The sequence below is a fragment of the Artemia franciscana genome, chromosome 4, assembly GCF_032884065.1.
Source record: "Artemia franciscana chromosome 4, ASM3288406v1, whole genome shotgun sequence".
In the NCBI taxonomy this organism is placed as follows: domain Eukaryota; kingdom Metazoa; phylum Arthropoda; class Branchiopoda; order Anostraca; family Artemiidae; genus Artemia; species Artemia franciscana.
Window position 1 is genome coordinate 8704159 of NC_088866.1, and position 23165 is coordinate 8727323.

Sequence of the window (23165 nt, forward strand, 5' to 3'; positions counted from 1 at the left end):
ACAACTCAATTCAGTTCAATTTATTTCCAAAACAGCTAGCGGACAAGCCGAATATTCGTTTAGTTGTCAAACCAAAAATATATAAACAATCTATAGTCAACATTTATGAAATAATTTAAAATAATTCTAATCGTACACTTAAAATCAATGCACAATAACTGACTAGTCAACCTATAATAAAATACAACTAACGATCTAAAGCAGCGGACAAGCTGAATATTCGTTGTGGTCGTCAAAACGAAAATACATGTACAATCCATAGTCAACACTTAGGAGATAATTGGAAATAAATCCAATCGGCCACTTAAAGTCAGTACACAATAACTGACTAGTCAAAATATAATATAACTAACGAACTAAAGCTGTAGCTATTTTATTTACTAGCAGTAACATTAAAAAACTTTACAAATGAGGGAACAAAGTTTTTCAAATATCTTTTTCGTGACACATGGATAGGTTTTATACGAGGTACAGCTTCTGCCACTGCCCTTACGGGTCTTTCTCTATGTTGTTTGAAATCAGGGGCCAGTATGGATTGGTGGGATGTGCTGCTCGACACCCCTTTACCAAAAGCAAGCGACAGTTTTTGTCGACGGCTAGCAAGGGAATCTAGGCCAAACTGTTCAAGGTGGGGACTTTGGGCACTTCTGAAATTACCAACAATGACCGAAACCGAACTTTCTCAATCGCGTCCAACTGCTCCTGCGTTAGGTCGTAATGCCAAACGGGGGAACAGTAATCAAGGCAAGACCGTATAAATGAGGTATACACTCGCAAATGGTTTAGGGAACTAATACCTGTATTAGCTCTCCGGAGCATAATTTTCGTGTGTTTCTCCATTTTAAATCAGCAGTAAGATACACCCCAAGCAGTTTAAGTTCAGTTACACAGCTGGAAGGAGGAAGGGGAGGGTAAAATTCTGGGTCGCTTTTAAGAAAAGAGAAAGTCAGCACAAAATACTTCTGGACATTAACAGCTATCCTGTCATACAACCTCTTATAGAGTTTTTGTGTGGATGTATGGGGGGGGGCAACTGTGGGAAAGGTATGCGTATGAATTTTATTTTTAAGTTCCTTTTTTAGGCTAAGGCTGTGTTTTTCGAAACCTTTCTATTTTTTTCTCTTGCAGTTTCAAGGAATGTAGCCAAAGGTATACAACCACCTGCAAGAATTATTATTCCTATCCCTGGTTACACTCCTGGAACATCAGCTCACATCCCAACCATTCCAGCATCACAGATTGCTGTCAACCCAGCCGCGGTAACAGGACAGATGCCGGTCCGAGCCCCTTCCAGGATTAATGCTGGAACTATGCAGTTTAGAAAGGCTATTACCACACAAGCTCCAAAAATGTCAACAGTATGATCTTCAGTCTTATCTAGACCTTTTGTTTTTATATTTACTGATCACTTTATGTGACTAATTGAATTTCCGTATTGAGTTTTCCAATTAATCCTGCGCAATTATGGTATTAGCTTGAATCGGAATGATAGACGTCGTAAATCTCTTCGAAATCTCTGTAGTAAAACTTGGGGACAAACTGCTCACTGCCTGCTACTAAATGCTATTAAATCCTACTAATCGGGGGGGGGGGGGGGTAAATTATAGTGGATCTGTAAGTACGCTCTAAGACCACACTGGCTATACATGTCGTATGAAACCAAGAATGGAAAGGATATAATAAATGAAAAAAAATCAAATAGGTGAGAAAACGAGGATTTTGTCAGCCAGTAGCAAAATATGAAGACGAAAATCAAGCAAATATTTTGACTACTGCTACTAAATGTTTTACAGTAAGAATTTTTGCTCTACACAGGCTGTCACCTCTCATTCCAGTCGAGGGTGCTTGGACCATCGAACACCCCACCCCACTTCCAACAGATTATTTGATGTTCTTGTCCCAAAGAACGATCTCGTGAAGTTTCTAGCTAATCGAACACCTAGGATCAAACATGCTATCCTTTTCCATTACAAAACTATCATATAGGGCTCTTCCCCAATGGTTGTTGGGATCATGTGATCCCCTTAGGCATATTTTTTTCAACTTTTCGACTATTTTGAACAAAATGACCATCACAAAATTTTGATTGGGTGTCTTGGGGGGTGGCGAGGTGGGTAGTAATAAAAACACCTTGGATGGAGGCTGATTGCCCTCTTATCACTTGTGACTCTGAAATGGGCTCTAGAACTCGAACGATCCTTCCAAAGTTTCTATGATCACCCCTTCCATATGAAATGACCTAAAAAAAAAGTTATACATAGAAGCCACATTGCTTTTTATTTACGCAGCGAAACGGCGCTGCATGTGCTTCAGCCGCTGCACTGAAAGACCAAAGTTTATTGAAACTTCCTTCTTCATTTAGAAGTATTGTAAATAACAAATCTTTTTAATATATTCAGTCGTCCCATTGAGAAATAATATTTCTTAAACTCTGTTGGTAACAATCCAGCTCCTCTTTTTTTAACTTTTTCCATATCAAGATGCTCTAGGGAACGTTACTATTTGCAGCAATTTAGCCATATGCATAGATTATTACAGTACGAAATTGTCATTCATTATTCCTGCAATGTTGACGATAAATATAACCAGTGTTAAGTAATCAGTTCAAAGGCATTACACTGCAGTGTCTATTTAATGTTGCTAGGATTGACAGTATATTAGTTGTAATTGACAGTAGGATATGTTAATTAAAACACAGAATGTTACCAAAATAATATTCAAGGAACGTATGACATGACTAAACCTTATACAAAATAAAAATATTATGAAAGCATATGCAGTGTTTTGTAATACTATTTAAAATATTTATGTAAAAGAAATCAAAAGATGTGTAAAATATTCTATGTATCCTGTATAACAAGTTTTTATCGAGATTTTCGGATAGAAATGTTTTTGTTTACCATTTTAGACTGACCAGTCTATTCCCTATAGATTGACCAAATGGACCACTTTGTGGGTTTTTGACTGACAAAAAAAAAATCGACTTAACCCTTTTTTGTCGCCTATCTCCTTTACCTCGGGTCTTCAGCCCTCCCAGTTTGCCTTATTATGAACCTGGCCAGATTAATCATTAGATAATACATGGGTAAACCTCATATCAGAATGATTTTTTTATACAAGCTGTCGTAGTCAAGGATAAATTCCAACTAAATGCCGCTCTTGCTTACAATAAAATTGGTATCAAGTGGTAGCTGTTGTAGTCAAGGATAAATTCCAACTAAATGACGCTCGTGCTTCCAATAAAAAATGGTACCAAATGGTAGCTGTTATTGTAGTATTGTAGTCAAGGATAAACTCCATCTAAATGATGCCCACGCTTCCAATAAAAAATGGTATCAAATGGTAGCTGTTATTGTAGCTGTTGTAGTCATGGGTAAATTCCAACTAAACGACGCTCGTGCCTCCAATAAAAAAATGGTATCAAATGGTAGCTATTGTAGTCAAGGATAAATTCCAACTAAATGACGGTCGTGCTTCCAATAAAATATGGCATCAAATGGTAGCTATTATTGTAGCTGTTGTAGTCAAGGATAAATTCCAACTAAATGACGCTCGTGCTTCCAATAAAAAATGGTATCAAATGGTAGCTGTTATTGTAGTGTTGTAGTCAAGGATAGATTCCAACTAAATGACGGCCGTGCTTCCAATAAAAAATGGTATCAAATGGTAGCTGTTAATGTAGCTGTTTCAGTCAAGGATAAATTCCAACTAGATGACGCCTGTGCTTCCAAATGATAGCTGTTATTGTAGTCAAATGGTAGCTGTTATTATAGTGTTATAGTCAGGATAAATTCCAACTAAATGACGGTCGTGCTTCCAATAAAAAATGGTATCAAATAGTAGCTGTTATTGTAGCTGTTGTAGTCAAGGGTAAATTCCAATTAAACGAGGCTCGTGCCTCCAAATGATAGCTGTTATTGTAGTCAAATGGTAGCTGTTATTGTAGTGTTATAGTCAGGATAAATTCCAACTAAATGACGGCCGTGCTTCCAATAAAAAATGGTATCAAATGGTAGCTGTTATTGTAGCTGTTTCAGTCAAGGATAAATTCCATCTAAATGACAGCCGTGCTTCCAATAAAAAATGGTATCAAATGGTAGCTGTTATTGTAGTGTTGTAGTCAAGGATAAATTCCAACTAAATGACGGCCGTGCTTCCAATAAAAAATGGTATCAAATGGTAGCTGTTATTGTAGCTGTTTCAATCAAGGATAAATTCCAACTAGATGACGCCCGTGCTTCCAATAAAAAATGGTATCAAATGGTAGCTGTTATTTTAGTGTTATAGTCAAGAATAAATTCCAACTAAATGACGGCCGTGCTTCCAATAAAAAATGGTATCAAATGGTAGCTGTTATTGTAGCTGTTTCAATCAAGGATAAATTCCAACTAGATGACGCCCGTGCTTCCAATAAAAAATGGTATCAAATGGTAGCTGTTATTTTAGTGTTATAGTCAAGGATAAATTCCAACTAAATGACGCTCGTGCTTCCAATAAAAAATGGTATCAAAGGGTAGCTGTTATTGTAGCTGTTGTAGCCAACGATAAATTCCAACTAAATGACGTTTGTGCTTTCAATAAAAAATGTTATCAAATGGTAGCTGTTATTGTAGCTGTTGTAGTCAAGGATAAATTCCAACTAAATAACGCTCGTGCTTCCAATAAAAAATGGTATCAAATGGTAGCTGTTATTGTAGTTGTTGTAGTCAAGGATAAATTCCAAGTAAATGACGCTCGTGCTTCCAATAAAATATGGTATCAAATGGTAGCTGTTATTGTAGCTGTTGTAGTCAAGGATAAATTCCAGCTAAATGACGCTCGTGCTTCCAATAAAAAATGGCATCATATGATAGCTGTAGTGTAGTAGTCAAGGACAAATTCCAACTAAATGGCGGTCGTGTTTCAAATAAAAAATGGTATCAAATGGTAGCTGCTATTTTAGCTGTTGTAGTCAAGGATAAATTCCAACGAATGTTTTAAGTTGTTTTAATGTTTTAAGTTGTCTTGTATTTAGTTTTCTTCATAATTGATGTTAATATTTTTTCAATGGTTATTACTGCTGAGAAGAAATTGGCAAAATTTTCAGTTCAAACAAATTCACTCTCGTGCAGGGACGGTATTTGTTGGGTAGATAATGTTGTTTTAGCGTCACAGAGACTTTAACATCTCTTTTCTGTAATGACTCAAGGTGGTAACTTAATTAAACAGTGTTGTTGAATTGAGGGCCCCATTTAGAACAGTCGCATTCTAAAATTGGTCTGATGTATGTGAGTAAGGCAATTTCAGTTGAACTGAAATTGATGAACACTGAAAAATGTTTATTTATACACTGGAGAATCAAATTGATGCAAATAAACAAGAACACCCATTGTCCACTCTGTCTTTTTAAGGATTGTCTCAACATGAAAACCAAAAAAGTTGTCAACAATGAATGTGGATTTGAAAATAACGACCGGAGATGCACATGGGTGAGGGGAAAGACAACACACGGAACCTCTCCTTGGAGGATTAAACTAAAGGATTCTAGGTTTGAAATGGGTCAGTGGAATTAGTGACCCTTGATATAAGTTCATAGAATATAAATGTTTCTGTCAACTTAGAAAGGCTTGGAACTATTGAAATAGGACGGAGGTAGTCGGAAGACTATGGATCTTTGAATGGTTGCAGTAGCAGCTGTAACCTAGTACAGAAGGAACTCCAGCCCATAGTAACCCAAAATTTAAAACCACAACTTGAAAAAAAAACAGTCAAGCGGGGAAGATTCACAATTTGAAGAAGATTCAGTAATGGTAACTTACTGAATCTAAATGGAAACATAGGCTGTCTTCCAAGTCATAGGGAGTACCTGCTCGTGGAGCAGATTGCTCTCGGACTAATAATAGAAGAGATTGGCTTGACAAAGAAAATAGCGCATTCAAACAGTAGCTTTACGTAAAGGCTGCCAGGCTAACCATTAAATGTGTCTTTGAAGCAATTACCTTTTTTCAAGTTAGACAAAGGGAAAACCCAAATTCTGCTGATGCAAAAAAAAAAAAACTACACAAAACCGGAAATTCGATTATTGTTTTCCAATTTGCCATTTAGTGTTTACTTCATACCTTTTAAAATAGCTATCTATTTTAGAGGTCAGTTCATCTGAATTTAAATAAAGGCAATTAATTAATTTGTCTTACTAAATGAAGCTAAAAAATGATGGGTAAAGGAAATGCAATTGCTTATATCAAAATTGTCTGCTGTATTTTGTTTTGGTTACAAACCTCCTAAGACAAAGAGAAATAAAGTCGTATGTATCTCTTATGGAGAGGGGAATTCAAAAAGTGTTATTTTACATCTAAATTTTCTAACTATTCGGAAGATCTTCAAATCTGTATGAAGGGCGGTAATTTACCCCATGGCGTCAAACTATTTAAACTAATAAAGACGTATTAGCGTTTATTGTGTATTAAGAGGAGTTGAGTCTCCTCATATCGCAGAATGATTTTGAATGTATAATTTTTGAACTGAAGATTTTGTATGTTTCAAAAACGATGAAGGGCAGGAAATTTCTTATTGGCTAATCGGTTGTCCCAGTAAGAAAATTCTGATTTTGCTCCTTAGGTCAACCAAATTAAAAAACCTCTGATTTAATCTTTAATATCAGTTTTATTTTTGTAGCAAGAGGAACTGCCTGAAGAAGCAACGGAAATGGAAGAAGATCGGAAAATCGCACCTGTGAATGATGAATATATCAAGAAAAGTGAGTATGCTTTATAAATATACTCTACATAGGTTCATGAAGAAAGGAATTGCTGGGCTATGGAATAGTCACCAATGGCGTCAATAGACCAAATAATTTATTGCTATTCTGCTTCAAAGTAACATAAAACTTAAAAACATGAAGGTGAGAATAGGAAGGAATGAATAGATAAGATAATGTTTATTTTCAAAAGGCTATCACAAGCTGTAAGAGCCAAATTCACTTTATATGTCACGTAAAGGTAAAGAAATCAAAATTTCAAATTAGTACATTAAGTCAGCTTCACACACTCAACACGTTACAATTAAGTCAAATAAACATTCAGAATAATTTTTATTCAGAATAGAATAGGAATTCTGTGTGAGTCTAAAGGCATAGGTTTATTCTTTATCCTTAAGGAAAGTGCATTAAAAACATGAGGGTGAAAATAGGAAGGAATGAATAGAATAGGAATGGTGTGGAATTGTAAGATTTCAATTGAATAGTTTAGAAATACTTCTTGGAAAAGGACACACGACAATCCTTGTAGTTTGGCTGGTTAAATAGCTACTCATTTTTCTTTGATGTTTCTGTTTAAAGAAACTGCATAGTTTTTCAATGAAGTTGAATTTTTGGCACTTCATTGATTGCATGACACAGTGTACGATTAAAATGCCGTTAGGAATGAATATTGCTTCTGTGTGAGTCTAAAGGCATAGGTTTATTCTTTATCCTTAAGGAAAGTGCATTAAAAGCATGAAGGTGGGGATAGGAAGGAATGAATAGAATAGGAATGCTGTGGAAAAGGAAGATTTCAATTGAATAATTTAGAAATACTTCTTGGAAAAATACACACGATAATCCTTGTAATTTGGTTGATTAAATAGCTACTTATTTTTCTTCTAAGTTTCTGTTTAAAGGAACTGCATAGTTTTTCAATGAAGTAAAATTTTTGCAACTTCATCAATTGCATGACACAGGGGACGACTAAAATGCCATAAGGAATGAATATGACTTCTGTGTGAGTCTAAAGGCATAGGCTTATTCTTTATCCTTAAGGAAAGTGCATTAGACTATTCTTGTTGGACAAGAATTGTTACCTGTATTTTGAATTGCTAAATTGCTATACGGCATCTTTGTGAACCTAGGATGAAGCAAGACAAATTGCCAAGCGAAACGTAGGGTGCCCTCGAACTCAGTGGGAGAATCTTGCAATAAAAGATCAAATGGAAACTGGAACTTCTTGGGAGAGTAGTTTTGAATAGTTTAGGATGGAGGAAGAACGTTTGTAGATATTTTGGCCTCATGCGGCTTGGTACTACAGGGAGTTGTTAATAGTAGCACTCAAGGCCGTATCTTGGAGGAGGGTTGCCGTATTTGAATCCCCTCCCCCTGGTTTTTTTGTGAAACTTCTAAAAACGTAATAAAAATGCATATAAACGAATTTTCGATGCATTTTTAAGTTATTTGCACCCTTTCCTCTCCCTCAACCCCCCTCCCCCTGAAAAGAACCCTGGACACGCTCTTGGTTGTAGTAGTAGTCGTATTTGGAATTGTTACCGGTTGTGGCTCATATGGTTCTAGTAGGCATCTTTCTTTCAAATTTTGTGCTTGAAAAGGGCCTTTTAGCTTCCACTACACCTCTGTCTATGATAACATGAATGAGAAGTTACAAATATGACTAATCACTCCTCGTTTCTAGTTCGCCATTTCGGGTTTCACCTGCTTCACCCAGCTCTTTTTTTTAGCAATTCAACAAGCGCTAAGTGGTAAGAACATAAACCCTGTTGATCAGAAAAGACTCCGGAACTTCCTCGAAAGGGAAGACGGCGATTTTAGCAATTATACACAGGCGGAAATCAACCGACTAAAAGGCATTAGAAAAAGGAAACTTTCAGAAGAAGAATGGGACGAAGAAAGAGTGCCTCTAAAAGCTCGAAAAACTGCCCCTCCTGCGATGAAGTAAGTAGGGATGTCATTATGCACATCTAAACCCATTCTTTACACCGGTTTGACAAGGCTGTTTCCAGAAATATTATTAAAATTAGATTCCCCCCCCTCCACTTTTTTCCAGAAATAAGTTTTGTTATTGTATGTGATTGTAATGACCGTCTCCCTCTGATAAAAGCTTTGCTTTACGTCTAATCAAAGAGAAGGTTGCATGACAGGTGCAAACAGGTAACACTTTAAAACGGTTTTTATTGTTGTGATTATTTAAAAAGTTTTTTGCTGAACACTTGACAACAAAAATTTGGTCTAACTATTTTAGTTTCTCTTGATAACATAATTGTCAACAAAGAGTTTGCACGAGGCGGCTCTTTGACATATATTAGATTGTATTCTCTCCTGTAATCCCGGTCTCTTGCATGCAAGTAGGTCATTTCTACGGATAGAGAGACTTAGTCTCACCTGTCAAGTGATCTTAGAGCCTTTGGTGGTTTGCCAAAATGTACCATCAGATTAAATGGTTTACGTTGTGTCTTAATTTGTGTTTTATTGTATTGTATCAGATTAACGACGCTTCTTGACTACTAAGGTCCCCGCGTCGGCCCTGCAGTGCATTTCTGCAGCGTGATTCGATCTCTGGGTTCGATCTTAATTTGTGTTTTATTGTATTGTATCAGATTAACGACGCTTCTTGACTACTAAGGTCCCCGCGTCGGCCCTGCAGTGCATTTCTGCAGCGTGATTCGATCTCTGGGTCCCGTATTACCAAGCAAAGGTAAAACCCACTGCGCCACCACAGGACATTTGTGTTTTATTTCCTTTGTACCTAATTGCTTTCAAACTAAGGATTAAGCCTTACTTATGTGTCTTATTCTGAAAATTATATTTTAAGGCGTTGTGTGCACTAATAACCATTAGACTTGAAACTGCTGTTTAAAATGCCTGAAATGAAATAATGCTATGAAATGCTGGTGATTAGAAAGATCAGAGCATTCCTAAAACTTAATTTAGTTCAACTATCCCCTTCAGCATTCTCCGAAATTTTAACCAACCCTTAGGAACTAGTTGAATGTAAAATTGCTTGATAACAAGTACTTAATTAGGTTGTAATATGGTGTGAACAGCCATCTTGATCAGGTCTTGTAAACAACCACCTTGTAATTTCTCAGCTGATGAATGTGATGGTAATAAACTGAAGAATTGGAAGTAATGTAATAGAAAGTAATACCTTCAGTTAAATGATAATTATTTGTTTCTGACTAGATCATAGTACAAGGAGGAGGGAAACTTACAGGGACCTAGAAATCCAGCTGATGTTTTTTATTGTACCCATTTTTCCCAGGAGTAGGGAGAAAATGAGCTCTTCCATGCCTCTCTCTTGTTATTTTGTATACTTATACGGAAGAGAATAATGGAAGACTGATACTGTTCATTCTTCACGGATTATAGCTGAAATTTTACAATGTCAGTAGTCACTGGAGTACTGTGTGAGACTTGAATGCAAATACCCTGAATGCGGCAAACATTCAAGGATACCAAATACTTCAGAAAAACAGATTGAATAATCAGAAAGGAGGACTTGCATTCTACATTCATATTTCTTTGCATTTTGAAGGAATTAAATATTTTGACTCTCTATATGAGGAAATGCTGTTCGAATTTCTGGTTATCGAAGTCACAATAGCATCTGAGAAGGTTCTTTTATGCATGTTGTACCGCCCTCCTAGTTTTAGACAAAGAAATATTTGGATAAATTTGAAGAATTTGCTAAGATGTTGGTCAGTTCCAAGAAAAGAAAAATGATTCTCATGGGAGACTTTAATATGGACACTTCTTCAGAAAGTCATGACTCAAGTACTTCTGCGCCTTCGAGTACTCTGGCTACAGACTTCCCTACTACATCATTGGCTGCTGGCTTTGTTCCATCCTTCTGCGATTCCAACTCGGGTTACAAATCAAAATGCATCTGTTATTGATAATCAACTTATAAATTTCCCTGTTGAGTCGTGTGACGTAATACTTACCGATGTGTCTGATCATTTAATTCTTATGAGCGAGTTTCTCCGATATTCTGGTTAAAAGGGTCAAATGAAAAAAATAAAAAATCAAAGAAAAGGGCTAAATGAAAAAATTGGTTTCCGGTCTTCATACTCTACAGAACATGCAATATTAAAGCTAATCCAGTTTTTGAATGATGCCATGGATAAAGGTCTTCTACCTGGAACAATATTCGTTGACAAAAAAGCTTTCGACACTATTTCTCATAAAATTCTACTATCTAAGCTACTTAATTGCGGTGCTAGAGGACAAGCGAGTCTCCTAATTGAATCTTACCTCAAGGACAGAAAACAAATATTGGATGCAATGGCTACATTTCAGATGAGGAAAACCTATCTAATGCTGTTGGGGTACAGCCAACTCTACCTGCGACATAGATCATCAATCTCTAAAATCAAATCTCGAATTATCACTGAGAAAGATGCTTCACTGGTTCCATTGTAACAAATTGGTTGTCAACACTTCAAAGACTCTTTTTATGGTTTATTTTCAGGAACTTCTACTGCAGTACCAACGTTACAAGAGGTTGTCCGTCATCTAAAGGATCTGCAACCAGATAGTTTAGTCATTTTTTCAAGGCCCTCCCTCAGTCCGACCATATAATACTCGTTGTCCTTTAAGTAAGTTTCCTGTGCCTTTCATTGTCTCCGAACGGTCTAGATTTTCGCCTAAAAATATTATTACAAATTATTGGAACACATATGAATCTTTTTTTGATCAGAGTCTATCGCTATTAACATTAAAAACTAAAATCAAATGCTCTTCTAATTAGTAAATATTAATTTGTGAGTAGCTCCCGGCCGTTTAGCTATTGAATAAATAATGACAATAATTTTAATAAATGTTTTTTGGTATTTATTTTTTGGTGTGGGATAGAGGGAGAAGTGTGATGACATCCGTTTCTTCTGGGTTTGTTTGTTTATACCATTTGTATTGTCGCCCGGCTCTCGAGCCAGTCTCCTTGCCGGGGATGTTATGTGAATAGTTTTAAATATGTATAGTTAAAGAATAATAAAGGAATTTGAACTTGAAATGCCCTTGTCAAACATTCTTTATTGTTGCAGTATTCGGCTATCTGTGTTCCCTACAACTCAAGCAGTTAAATAACTCAATACGAACTAGTATAATGTCAAACCGCTGGCTTACTGGCTCTTGATTACGGATAGAAATGAATTCTCGGCTCTCCCTGGTGCTAGAACTCTAATGAGTTGTGCTAATTACGGTCCTTGGTCACGGGGGAGACAATTTTAAGCCGTTTGGGATCCCACCAACAGCCACCTCAACAACAGCCAGCAGGCTGTGATACACAGCTAGTGTTTTCTGTGGCTGCTGGTTTGTTGTGGCTGTTTGCTGGTGGCAAAAAACACCAGACTGTGATGCACAGCTAGTATTTGCTGTGGCTGCAACGACGTTTTTCCACCAGGGAAGGGTTTACATTAGGTTATGTTAAGGGCTTAGCCTAACCTAACCTATTACATCGAAGATAAAATCAGCGACATTTGTTCGTGAAGTATCCGAAATGACATTTCAAAAGTCTACAAAAACAAATTAAGTATATTGCAGACAGATTAGCAAATGGCAGACATACTGGCTATTATCACGTCAGTTGGTTCGTTTATTAAAACTAAAGCCAACACTAAATTTTGTTTTTCAATTTTCTCTGTTGTTTGTTTTATGGACTCGTTTTATTCAGCTTATGAAATCTTCATCATTGTTACCAGGAAAAGTAGCTAAATTTATTTTTAACTCAGGCTTGGTGGTGACAGAGGCGTAGGTGTCCCTGGATCGACTGCTGAAAGAGAAGAAAAAGAGCGGATACGAAGTCTGAAGGCTGCACGAAATATGGAAGCTAAGCGTCACCGAGTGGTAATAGCCAAGTTGAATACTTTGCTTCAAACAAATACAAATCTTCTCAAGAAGGATGTTATAAAAAGGAAATCAGAAGCTGAAAAGCGAATGAATGCTGAAGTCAGGGTAAGTATGATATTTTTTAGTGTCCTGTTAATATTTTATAGTATTTTTTTTCTTACTTTATTATTTATTATTGTTACTGACTTATCTGTTGTGCATTTGCTGCTAGCTCTAAAGAAAAGAACTTGACTATTACTTTAAAACGTGAAGCAACATTTTCTCCTGGGATATATTTTAGGCGTCAGTTGACAAACAGGGAATTCTGATTGACCCATTGTTAGAAATTAGCCAATCAGGCATCCGTGAAAAAGAAAAAAAAGAAAAGAACTTTACCATTACTTTAAAACGTGAAGCAACATTTTCGCCTGGGATATATTTTAGGGGTCAGTCGACAAACAAGGAATTTTGATTGATCAATTGTTAGAAATTAGCCAATCAGGCATCCTTGAAAAAGAAAAAAAGAAAAGAACTTTACAATTACTTTAAAACGTGAAGCAACATTTTCGCCTGGGATAAATTTTAGGCGTCAGATGACAAACAGGGAATTCTGATTGACCCATTGTTAGAAATTAGCCAATCAGGCATCCGTGAAAAAGAAAAAAAGAAAAGAACTTTACCATTACTTTAAAACGTGAAGCAACATTTTCTCCTGGGATATATTTTAGGCGTCAGATGACAAACAGGGAATTCTGATTGACCCATTGTTAGAAATTAGCCAATCAGGCATCCGTGAAAAAGAAAAAAAGAAAAGAACTTTACCATTACTTTAAAACGTGAAGCAACATTTTCTCCTGGGATATATTTTAGGCGTCAGATGACAAACAGGGAATTCTGATTGACCCATTGTTAGAAATTAGCCAATCAGGCATCCGTGAAAAAGAAAAAAAGAAAAGAACTTTACCATTACTTTAAAACGTGAAGCAACATTTTCTCCTGGGATATATTTTAGGCGTCAGTTGACAAACAGGGAATTCTGATTGACCCATTGTTAGAAATTAGCCAATCAGGCGTCCGTGAAAAAGAAAAAAAAGAAAAGAACTTTACCATTACTTTAAAACGTGAAGCAACATTTTCGCCTGGGATATATTTTAGGGGTCAGTCGACAAACAAGGAATTTTGATTGATCAATTGTTAGAAATTAGCCAATCAGGCATCCGTGAAAAAGAAAAAAAAGAAAAGAACTTTACAATTACTTTAAAACGTGAAGCAACATTTTCGCCTGGGATATATTTTAGGCGTCAGTTGACAAACAGGGAATTTTGATTCACCAATTGTTAGAAATTAGCCAATCAGGCATCCGTGAAAAAGAAAAAAAGAAAAGAACTTTAACATTACTTTATAACGTGAAGCAACATTTTCCCCTGGGGTATATTTTAGGCGTCAGTTGACAAACAGGGAATTCTGATTGACCCTTTGTTAGAAATTAGCCAATCAGGCATCCTTGAAAAAGAAAAAAAGAAAAGAACTTTACAATTACTTTAAAACGTGAAGCAACATTTTCGCCTGGGATAAATTTTAGGCGTCAGATGACAAACAGGGAATTCTGATTGACCCATTGTTAGAAATTAGCCAATCAGGCATCCGTGAAAAAGAAAAAAAGAAAAGAACTTTACCATTACTTTAAAACGTGAAGCAACATTTTCTCCTGGGATATATTTTAGGCGTCAGATGACAAACAGGGAATTCTGATTGACCCATTGTTAGAAATTAGCCAATCAGGCATCCGTGAAAAAGAAAAAAAGAAAAGAACTTTACCATTACTTTAAAACGTGAAGCAACATTTTCTCCTGGGATATATTTTAGGCGTCAGATGACAAACAGGGAATTCTGATTGACCCATTGTTAGAAATTAGCCAATCAGGCATCCGTGAAAAAGAAAAAAAGAAAAGAACTTTACCATTACTTTAAAACGTGAAGCAACATTTTCTCCTGGGATATATTTTAGGCGTCAGTTGACAAACAGGGAATTCTGATTGACCCATTGTTAGAAATTAGCCAATCAGGCGTCCGTGAAAAAGAAAAAAAAGAAAAGAACTTTACCATTACTTTAAAACGTGAAGCAACATTTTCGCCTGGGATATATTTTAGGGGTCAGTCGACAAACAAGGAATTTTGATTGATCAATTGTTAGAAATTAGCCAATCAGGCATCCGTGAAAAAGAAAAAAAAAGAAAAGAACTTTACAATTACTTTAAAACGTGAAGCAACATTTTCGCCTGGGATATATTTTAGGCGTCAGTTGACAAACAGGGAATTTTGATTCACCAATTGTTAGAAATTAGCCAATCAGGCATCCGTGAAAAAGAAAAAAAGAAAAGAACTTTAACATTACTTTATAACGTGAAGCAACATTTTCCCCTGGGGTATATTTTAGGCGTCAGTTGACAAACAGGGAATTCTGATTGACCCTTTGTTAGAAATTAGCCAATCAGGCATCCGTGCTGAATCTTAAATCATATTAAAACGAAATTAGGATGAACTGTTATAAAGAAGCTGAATGCTATCAACATGAAACCAATTTATTTTTGGTTGAATGAGACTTATTGAAGTCTGATGCACAGCTAATTGACCCAATATGCTTAAAAAGCCATTTAAATTATCTAAAAGTTTGTCGAGAGACAAACATAAAAAAAGTTTATGCTCTCTTGTAATCATCAGAAAAACAACTGACGCTAACTTCAGGCTCAGGTACTCGGGGGGTAATGTCATATGGGTTTTTTTTTCAGAATAGCGGTTGGCTGTGTGTTATGGACTCTTGCATGTTATATGCATTAAGATGATAAAATATAGTGGAAAACGGTAAATGTTGTAGCCAAAAATAATCTGTTAGCTTCTAGGCTAAAAAATACCAGCATTTTCACATTATTATGTCACTTGAAAGTAATTTTATGAAAAAGATGTCAGTTAAATAATTGGAATTGGATCTGGGAAGCCTCTCGATTGAAATCAGTGAATGATCTTTGTATTTATCTGATTTCAACAAAATGCAGCATGCACGCCCATCTTCTAAACTTAATCTGTGAAGTTTCTGTTTGTAAATGGGCTATTTCAACGATTTACGCTACTTGTCCGTAGCGTTGTATGAATCATCACACAAAGAGATATATTTTAAAGACTTTTGACCTATAGAAATTCTGGAAACTTGATTTGATAGTACAAGGGTTGAGAGCGAAAAGGTGGACGGGGGCCCTTGGATCCTCCCCCCCCTGTCATTTAAATCTGCACTATAACTTAGAATTCGATACCAAATGATCCCTCTGGGATCTTAAAATGTAAGTGCAGTAAATTCGGTGTTCTAACAAAAAGTAAATATTCATTTAACAGCTTCTTAGCTATGAGAATAAAACTTAAGGATTGATCAACTTAAGGTAGATCAACTTTTAGGTATTTTAGGTTGATAAACTCTTTGGTATTTTAGGTAGATAAACTTTTAGGTATTTTAGGTAGATCAACTTTTAGGTTTTTTTGGTAGATCAACTTTTAGGTATTTTAGGTAGACCAACTTTTAGTTATTTTAAGCTGATCAACTTTTAGGTATTTTAAATAGATCAACTTTTAAGTATTTTAGGTAGATCAAATTTTCGGTATTTTAGGTAGATCAACTTTCAGGTATTTTAGGTAGACCAACTTTTATGTATTTTAGGTTGATCAATTTTTAGGTATTTTAGATAGATCAACTTTCAGATATTTTAGGCTGGTCAACTTTTTGGTATTTTAGGTAGATAAACTTTTAGGTATTTTAGGTAGATCAACTTTTAGGTATTTTAGGTAGATCAACTTTTAGGTATCTTAGATAGATCAACTTTTAAGTATTTAGGTAGATTAAATTTTCGGTATTCAGGGTAGATCAACTTTTAGGTATTTTAGGTAGATCAACTTTTAGGTATTTTAAGTAGATCAACTTTTAGGTATTTTAGATAGATCAACTTTTAGGTATTTTAGATAGATCAACTTTTAGTTATTTTAGGTAGATCAACTGCAATCCTAAAGCTTAACCCTGTTATCTCTAAATAGAAAAAAAAAGAATATGCATTGAATGGAAAAATTGTGTTTACCAAATGTTGTGTTCGAAGTAAGGGTGCAACCCACTTGTTGCAGACCAAGAAGATACTGCATGATGCACATGGAGGTGACCACTTGTCTCTTCTGAAACGAATAGACAACAGTTAGTTGCATAAGAAGTTGAACGTGCGAAAACCCCCCAATTTGATTCAAAAAGACATCCTAAATTTAAGTCTAGTAGAGATGTCAAAATTTAGCGCATTACTTTTTGTGGAGTAGTTTTATACCTATGTTCTCTTTTTTATTTTTTTATTTTAGAACTTTGTAATACTGTAAGTTTTGGTTACTATAACAGCCACGTTATAAGATAATATTTATTCAAAAGCATACAATGTATACCTGGTGCTAATCCCACAAAAGGTCCTAGGCCTCTAAAGGAGGGGAAGACATACAATTCAATTAAAAAATAAACCAACAGAAAACAAAGAGTATAAAGATTAAAACATCACTCGCAAAAAAAAACTGTTATGTTGTGGCAAAACTTTAAACATGATAACTTACTACCTTATTCATTTCTGATATATTTGGGCTTACTACTTTACAAAACTAGATGCTTTTAGCCTTTTTCTCATAATCGGTATAGTTTCTCCTAATCTTTCTTAGTTCTTTTTATGATAAATAAAATAATATTAAAGCACCTGAATGAAAGCCTTGGACTATTGGATTGGCAGGAGGCAGTGCTGTCACTTACTTGAAGTACTTTTACTTGAAGTACTACTTAAGTAAAATTTTCCATTACTTGTACTTGTACTTAAGTAAAAACTCTAGGGTGTACTTATTACTTGATACTTAAGTAAGATTACGAAATACTTGTTACTTAAGATACTTTTAATGTACTTGTTTTTCAAGTACTTTACCTTTGACATGAAAATTTTGTGTGTGTGTGCTTTGGCAATGTACAAGAAAACATCACCTTTAGATTTAGAGCAAACTCAGATATAGCTTTTGTGTGTCTGTGCTTTGGCAATGTACAAGAAAACATCATCCTTTAGATTTAGAGTAAACTCAGATATAGCTCCATGCCCTATTTTTGGGTATGAAATAAGGTATTTGTTTTTGACGAAAAAAAAATTCTAGTATGATTAACACTTGGTTTAATTTTTGTTTAAAAGTTATATAACAAAGAAAATTGAAATTATTTCACTGTTCATTGGTCGACAGTGAGCCAAAATTCCTCGCTTTGTGCTAAATGTTGCATTCTGTAGTCCATTTGGGCTTATATTTCTGATATTAGTGTTTAAGTTTTGTCATCTCGTCAACTGAACCAGATTTCTACCATGTCATCATCTTCAGGACCATATTATTGGTAAAACTACTGAAGCTATGAATCTTTGCCCATCTAAATGTTGTCTGCAATAAACAAGTCTAGGGAATTCTAGCTCGATCCAATGCAGTGGTATTTTGTCATATTCGTTCCAGCAAATTCAGGTATTCAGACGAATCTGACTTCAGATTTGTCACTCCATTCATAAGTTATAGGCCCTACTAAATTAAAGGAAAACTCAACTTTCTTAAGACTTGAAACCCTCTTCCCCTCGCCCTATTTGAGATAGGGTTTGTGATACCAGAACTTGATATGAGCCCTGATCTTAGGCATCTTTGGTCTAGTTTTCATTCGGATCCGTTACTCCATTTGCAAGTTATACTAAATTAAACAGAAAATTTAAATTCTTCCGGAATTAAAACCCACTCCCCCTTGTTAAATTTGAGCTAAGGTCTTTATCTCATAACTTGATATGTGTCATGGTCTTAGGCCTCTTTGTTTCAATTTTCATTCAGATCCATCACTCCAGTCGCAAGTTACTCTGAATTAAACGAAAAACTATTTTAAGCAGGTAAAGCCCTTTCCCCTCTGTTTTATTTGAGCTAGGGTGTTCATCTTTCAACTTGATGTGTCTCATGATCCTTGGCACCAAATCTGGCCATCAAAATTTTCATCCAAATCCAACCAGCGTTTCTCCCCCTATACGTGATTACACAGACGGACGGACGGATTTTGCAACGTCTTAGGTAGCCATGTTGGCTAATTGGATCCAAAAAAGGAAAACAATGGCATATCATCATCCAGGTATCATCACCTTTTTGGATAGTGGAAAATATCCATCAAGATAGGTTTTTTGGATTTCTCTGTCTGTCCGCCCGTCTGTGCAATCGAGTATAGCGGGAGAACCACCAGTTAGATTTGTATTGAAATTGAACAATTTGGATTAAAATTGAGTTTAATTAGGGCGATGGGGCTTCAAGTGTTAAAAAAATTCGAGTTTTTCATTTAATTCACTGTAACTTGTATATGGAGATGAATGTCGATGAAAAGTGAATAAAGATGCCTAAGAGTATGATATGCATTGAGTTCTGACATGGAGACCCAAGCTTAATTAAAAGTTGAGTTTTTAATTTAATTCAGTGTAGCTTGCGAGAGATTTATGGATCTCAGTGAAGATTGAACCAAAGGTGCCTAAGACCGTGACAGGCATCAAATTTTGAGATGAAAACCCTAGCTCAAATAGAACGAGGGGGAGTGGGTTTTAAGTGCTGAAAAAAGTCAAGCTTTTGGTTTGATCTAGTATAACTTGCGAATGGAGCAACGGATCCGAATGAAAGCTAGACCAAAGATGACTAGGATCAGGGCTCATATCAAGCTCTGATATCACAAGCCCTATCTAAAATAGGGCGAGGGGGAGGGGGTTTCTATTTTTTAAAAAGTCGAGTTTTCCTTCAGTTTAGTAGGGCCTATAACTACTTCCACCCATGGCTCGCCCAAAGCCTGGAAACAACCCTTTTCCAAAATAAGTCATACTGAAGCCAACCTTCAACCAAATATTCCATCCCCAGAGAAAAATTACTTTGTATGGCACTTGGTATTTACCAAGTGAAATACAGTGATTGCAAATTCTGTAGGTCTGTCGGTCTGTTAGTCCCGGTCTTGCTAGTTTAGGCACTTCCAGTTAAGCTAGGACGATGAAATTTGGCAGGCGTATCAGGGACCGGACCAGATTAAATTTGAAATAGTTGTTTCCCCCATTCGAACGCCTAGGGGGGGAGTGGGAGGACGGTTAATTTGGAAAAATTAGATTGAATCTTAATTAAATTTTATATTTAGAAGGTTATCATGTCGAGCTCTTACTTTAAATTCCGACCGGATCAGGTGACATTGGAGGGGGAAACCTAAAATCTTGGAAAATGCTTAAAGGTGGAGGGATCGGGATGAAACTTAGTGGAAAAAATAAGCACAAGTCCTAGATACGTGATTCACACAAACAGAACGAATTCAATCTCTTTTGGGTAGTTGGGAGGAGGGTTAATTCTGAAAAATTAGAAAAAATGAGGTATTTTTAACTTACGAAGGAGTTATCGGATCTTGAATTTCATCGGTTGAAATCTCATATTAGAAGGACCTCGTAGCTCATATCTCATGTTTTAAATCCCGACCGGATCCAGTGTCATTGGGGGGATTTGGGGGAGGGGGCGCGCGGAAATCTTGGAAAACGTTTAGAGTGGAGTGATCAGGATGGAACTTGGTGGGAAGGATAAGTACAAGTTCAAGATACATGATTGACATAACCGAAATGGATTCGCTCTCTTTGGAGGAGTTGGAGGGGGTGTTAATTCGGAAAATTACAAATACTGGGATATTTTTAACTTAAATGCGAGTGACCGTTCGTGAGGTATTTTTGAATCTGATATTAAGAAAAGACTCATGTCTCAGATCTCTTATTTTAAACCCCGACCAGTTCGGGTGACATTGGGGGAGAGTTGGAAGGGGAAACCGGAAATCTTGGAAAACGCTTAGAGCGGAGAATCGGGATGAAACTTGGTGGGTAAAATAAGCAACTGTCGTAGATACGTGGTTGACGAAACCGGACTGGATCCACTCTCTTTGGGGTAGTTAAGGGGGGGGTCCAATGCTTTGGCGAGTTCGGTACTTCTGGGCGTGCTAAGACAATGAAAATTGGTAGGCGTGTCAGGGACCTGCACAAATTGACTTGATAAACTTTATTTTCCCGATTCAACCATCGGGGGGGGGGGCTGAAGAGAGAGGAAAAATTAGAAAAATGAGGTATTTTTAACTTGCGAGCGGGTGATCGGATCTTAATGAATTTTGATATTTAAAAGGACCTTGTGTCTCAGAGCTCTTATTTTAAATGCCGACCAGCATTAAGCCTCTAATTTTTCTTTTAAATTAATCTATTGATTCTTATAATTTTGCTAGAGCTCATGCCATATGAGCTGTTGGCTCTTCCGACCTCGTCACAAGTGCCATATGAGCTCTTAGCTCTTGTTTTATTCCTTTTTTCTCAGAAGATTTTCGACTTAGTCTCATGGTTTTTGCCACTTCATGGTGTGAAAACTGCTGCTAGAAATAAATAGGTTGCAACTTCTGCCGTATTGTCTTTTAGTATATTTAAATGTGTGCTTGCATCGTCCCTGCGCCCCCTTAAAAGTTCTGTTTCTGACGGTAATACTGGTTTGTCTTTTGTTGCATCTGCAGACGATGTTCTTCTTGTTGCCCGGACTCGTCGTGGATTGCTTTTCAATTTGACTATATTAACAAATGAACTATCTAAGATTGGACTGTCAGTTGATGCGTCTAAATGCGAGTTTATTTGTTTTGATAGCCCTTGTGCGGTCGCTCCATTCGTTGCGGACTGCAATTCTTCCATGTTCTTCTTTAGTTAGTAGGCTTGGTCTGTGTTTCGGTCCAACACTTTCCACTACCTTTTCATCCCTAGTGAATCAAGCCGTGAAAAACCTATGCGTCACTTACGGAAAAATATCCCCAAACAAAAGCCGTTACAATCGCAACGGTTTGCGCATGATTTATATAGCTTATTGCGCCCCTGTGCTTTTGTTTTATCAGGCATGGCTCATCTATTTCGTAAGAAAATAGATGAGTTTCAGTTTCAGTTTTTTGATAAGTTTCACGTATTTCAGTTTTTGCAAGTTCCTCCTCCGGCTTCCTAGATGGCACCAAAACAGAAAAATGATTGTTCGATTTGGTTTAATAGATATGCCTTCTTGGATTCGGTCTTCCAGTGATGATTTATGTAAAAAGACTATCTACTTAATTCACCTTTACGACAATCTGTAGCCTTTTTTCCATATTGATACTGGTTAATTAGTCCATGTTGTCTTTTGTTAGTTTGAATTTTTTTTTCTTGCTGTTTATCGTTTTTGTTTTGTTTATTTATAATACTCCTACTTTGTGTTTTTTTTATACTTTCACGGATAATAAAGTTCATTCATTAGTTCATTCATTCATTCTGCAGTTTGACCAGCCGTATGGAATGCGTTTGAATCAGCGGGCTTGCTTCAGGCCTTTGATTTTATAATATATGTTTGTTGGGAGTTTTACCGACCATCTGAATTGACTACACAGCCTGCGGCTTGCTTGAGTGAAAACCAGTCAAAGGATGTAGATGCCTTACATTTTCATAGCGTGTCTGAAATTTAACTTGAAAACTTGAGGCAGTTTCCTTGTAAAGGTTTGGAGGGTGAGACATATCATCAATTGATTTTTGATTATTGAGCTTTAATTTCTCTTATTAAAAAAGTCTGCAACTGACTCACTTGGCTCCTTACTTTTAATTTTGAGTTTTTTGTTGCTAAGGTTTTTACTTATTGAATCAGAGAACGAACTACTTTATTACCTTTTATGTGTTTTAAAGCCAATCCAAAGTTTATTTTTCCATTTTCAATATTTTTTCCACCATTGCGACATATTTCAGAATAACCCTGTATTTTTTCAAACGTGCAACATTTGACTGAACACTAATTGCTTGAAATTCAACTCTATGTGCACTGTATTAATCCTGTCATGTGATCTGTCTGATCCAATCAGAAGTTTTTTTACTGCACTCAATTGTTTTGATAGTCTTTTTCTTTCAAGCCGTTGTGTTGAAAATTGGTTGAGATTATTTTTTGGACTTCGTTGGGTGTCTACCAGGCAAACAAGGGGAAAAATATTTTCAATATTTTTTTTATCATTTTCACTGTTTCAGACGTGTAGTTTTTCAAACGTGCCAGATTTGACTGAACGCTAATCACCAGAAGTTCAACTCTACGTGAACTGACTTAATCCTGTCATTTGATCTGTCTGATCCAATCAGGAGTTTTTCGACTGCACTTAATTGTTTTGAAAGTCTTCTCGCTTTCAAGCCGTTGTGTTGAAAATTGGTTCAGATTATTTTTGAACTTCGTTGGGTGTGTATCAGCCAAACAATGGAAAACAATACTTTCAATATTTTTTCCATCATTCCCATATGTTTCAGAATAACCCTCTATTTTTTAAACGTGCCAGATTTGATTGAACACTAATCACCAGAAGTTCAGTTCTACGTGCACTGTGTTAATCCTGTCATGTAATATGTCTGATGTAATCAAGAGTTTTTTGACTGCACTTAATTGTTTTGATAGTCTTTTCCTTTCAAGCCGTTGTGTTGAAAATTGGTTAAGATTGAGAACAAGGGAAACG

General features: G+C 36.2%; 1 protein-coding gene across 1 annotated transcript in view; it reads left to right on the forward strand.

The window, feature by feature from the left end:
- LOC136025688 (nucleosome-remodeling factor subunit NURF301-like) overlaps positions 1-23165 on the forward strand; it is a 168606-nt gene that overhangs the window by 103211 nt on the left and 42230 nt on the right. The window contains exons 20-23 of the mRNA XM_065701666.1: positions 1129-1358; positions 6655-6736; positions 8464-8677; positions 12472-12814. Of these exons, the coding sequence (XP_065557738.1) occupies positions 1129-1358; positions 6655-6736; positions 8464-8677; positions 12472-12814 (869 nt within the window). The remainder of the gene's footprint in view (positions 1-1128; positions 1359-6654; positions 6737-8463; positions 8678-12471; positions 12815-23165) is intronic.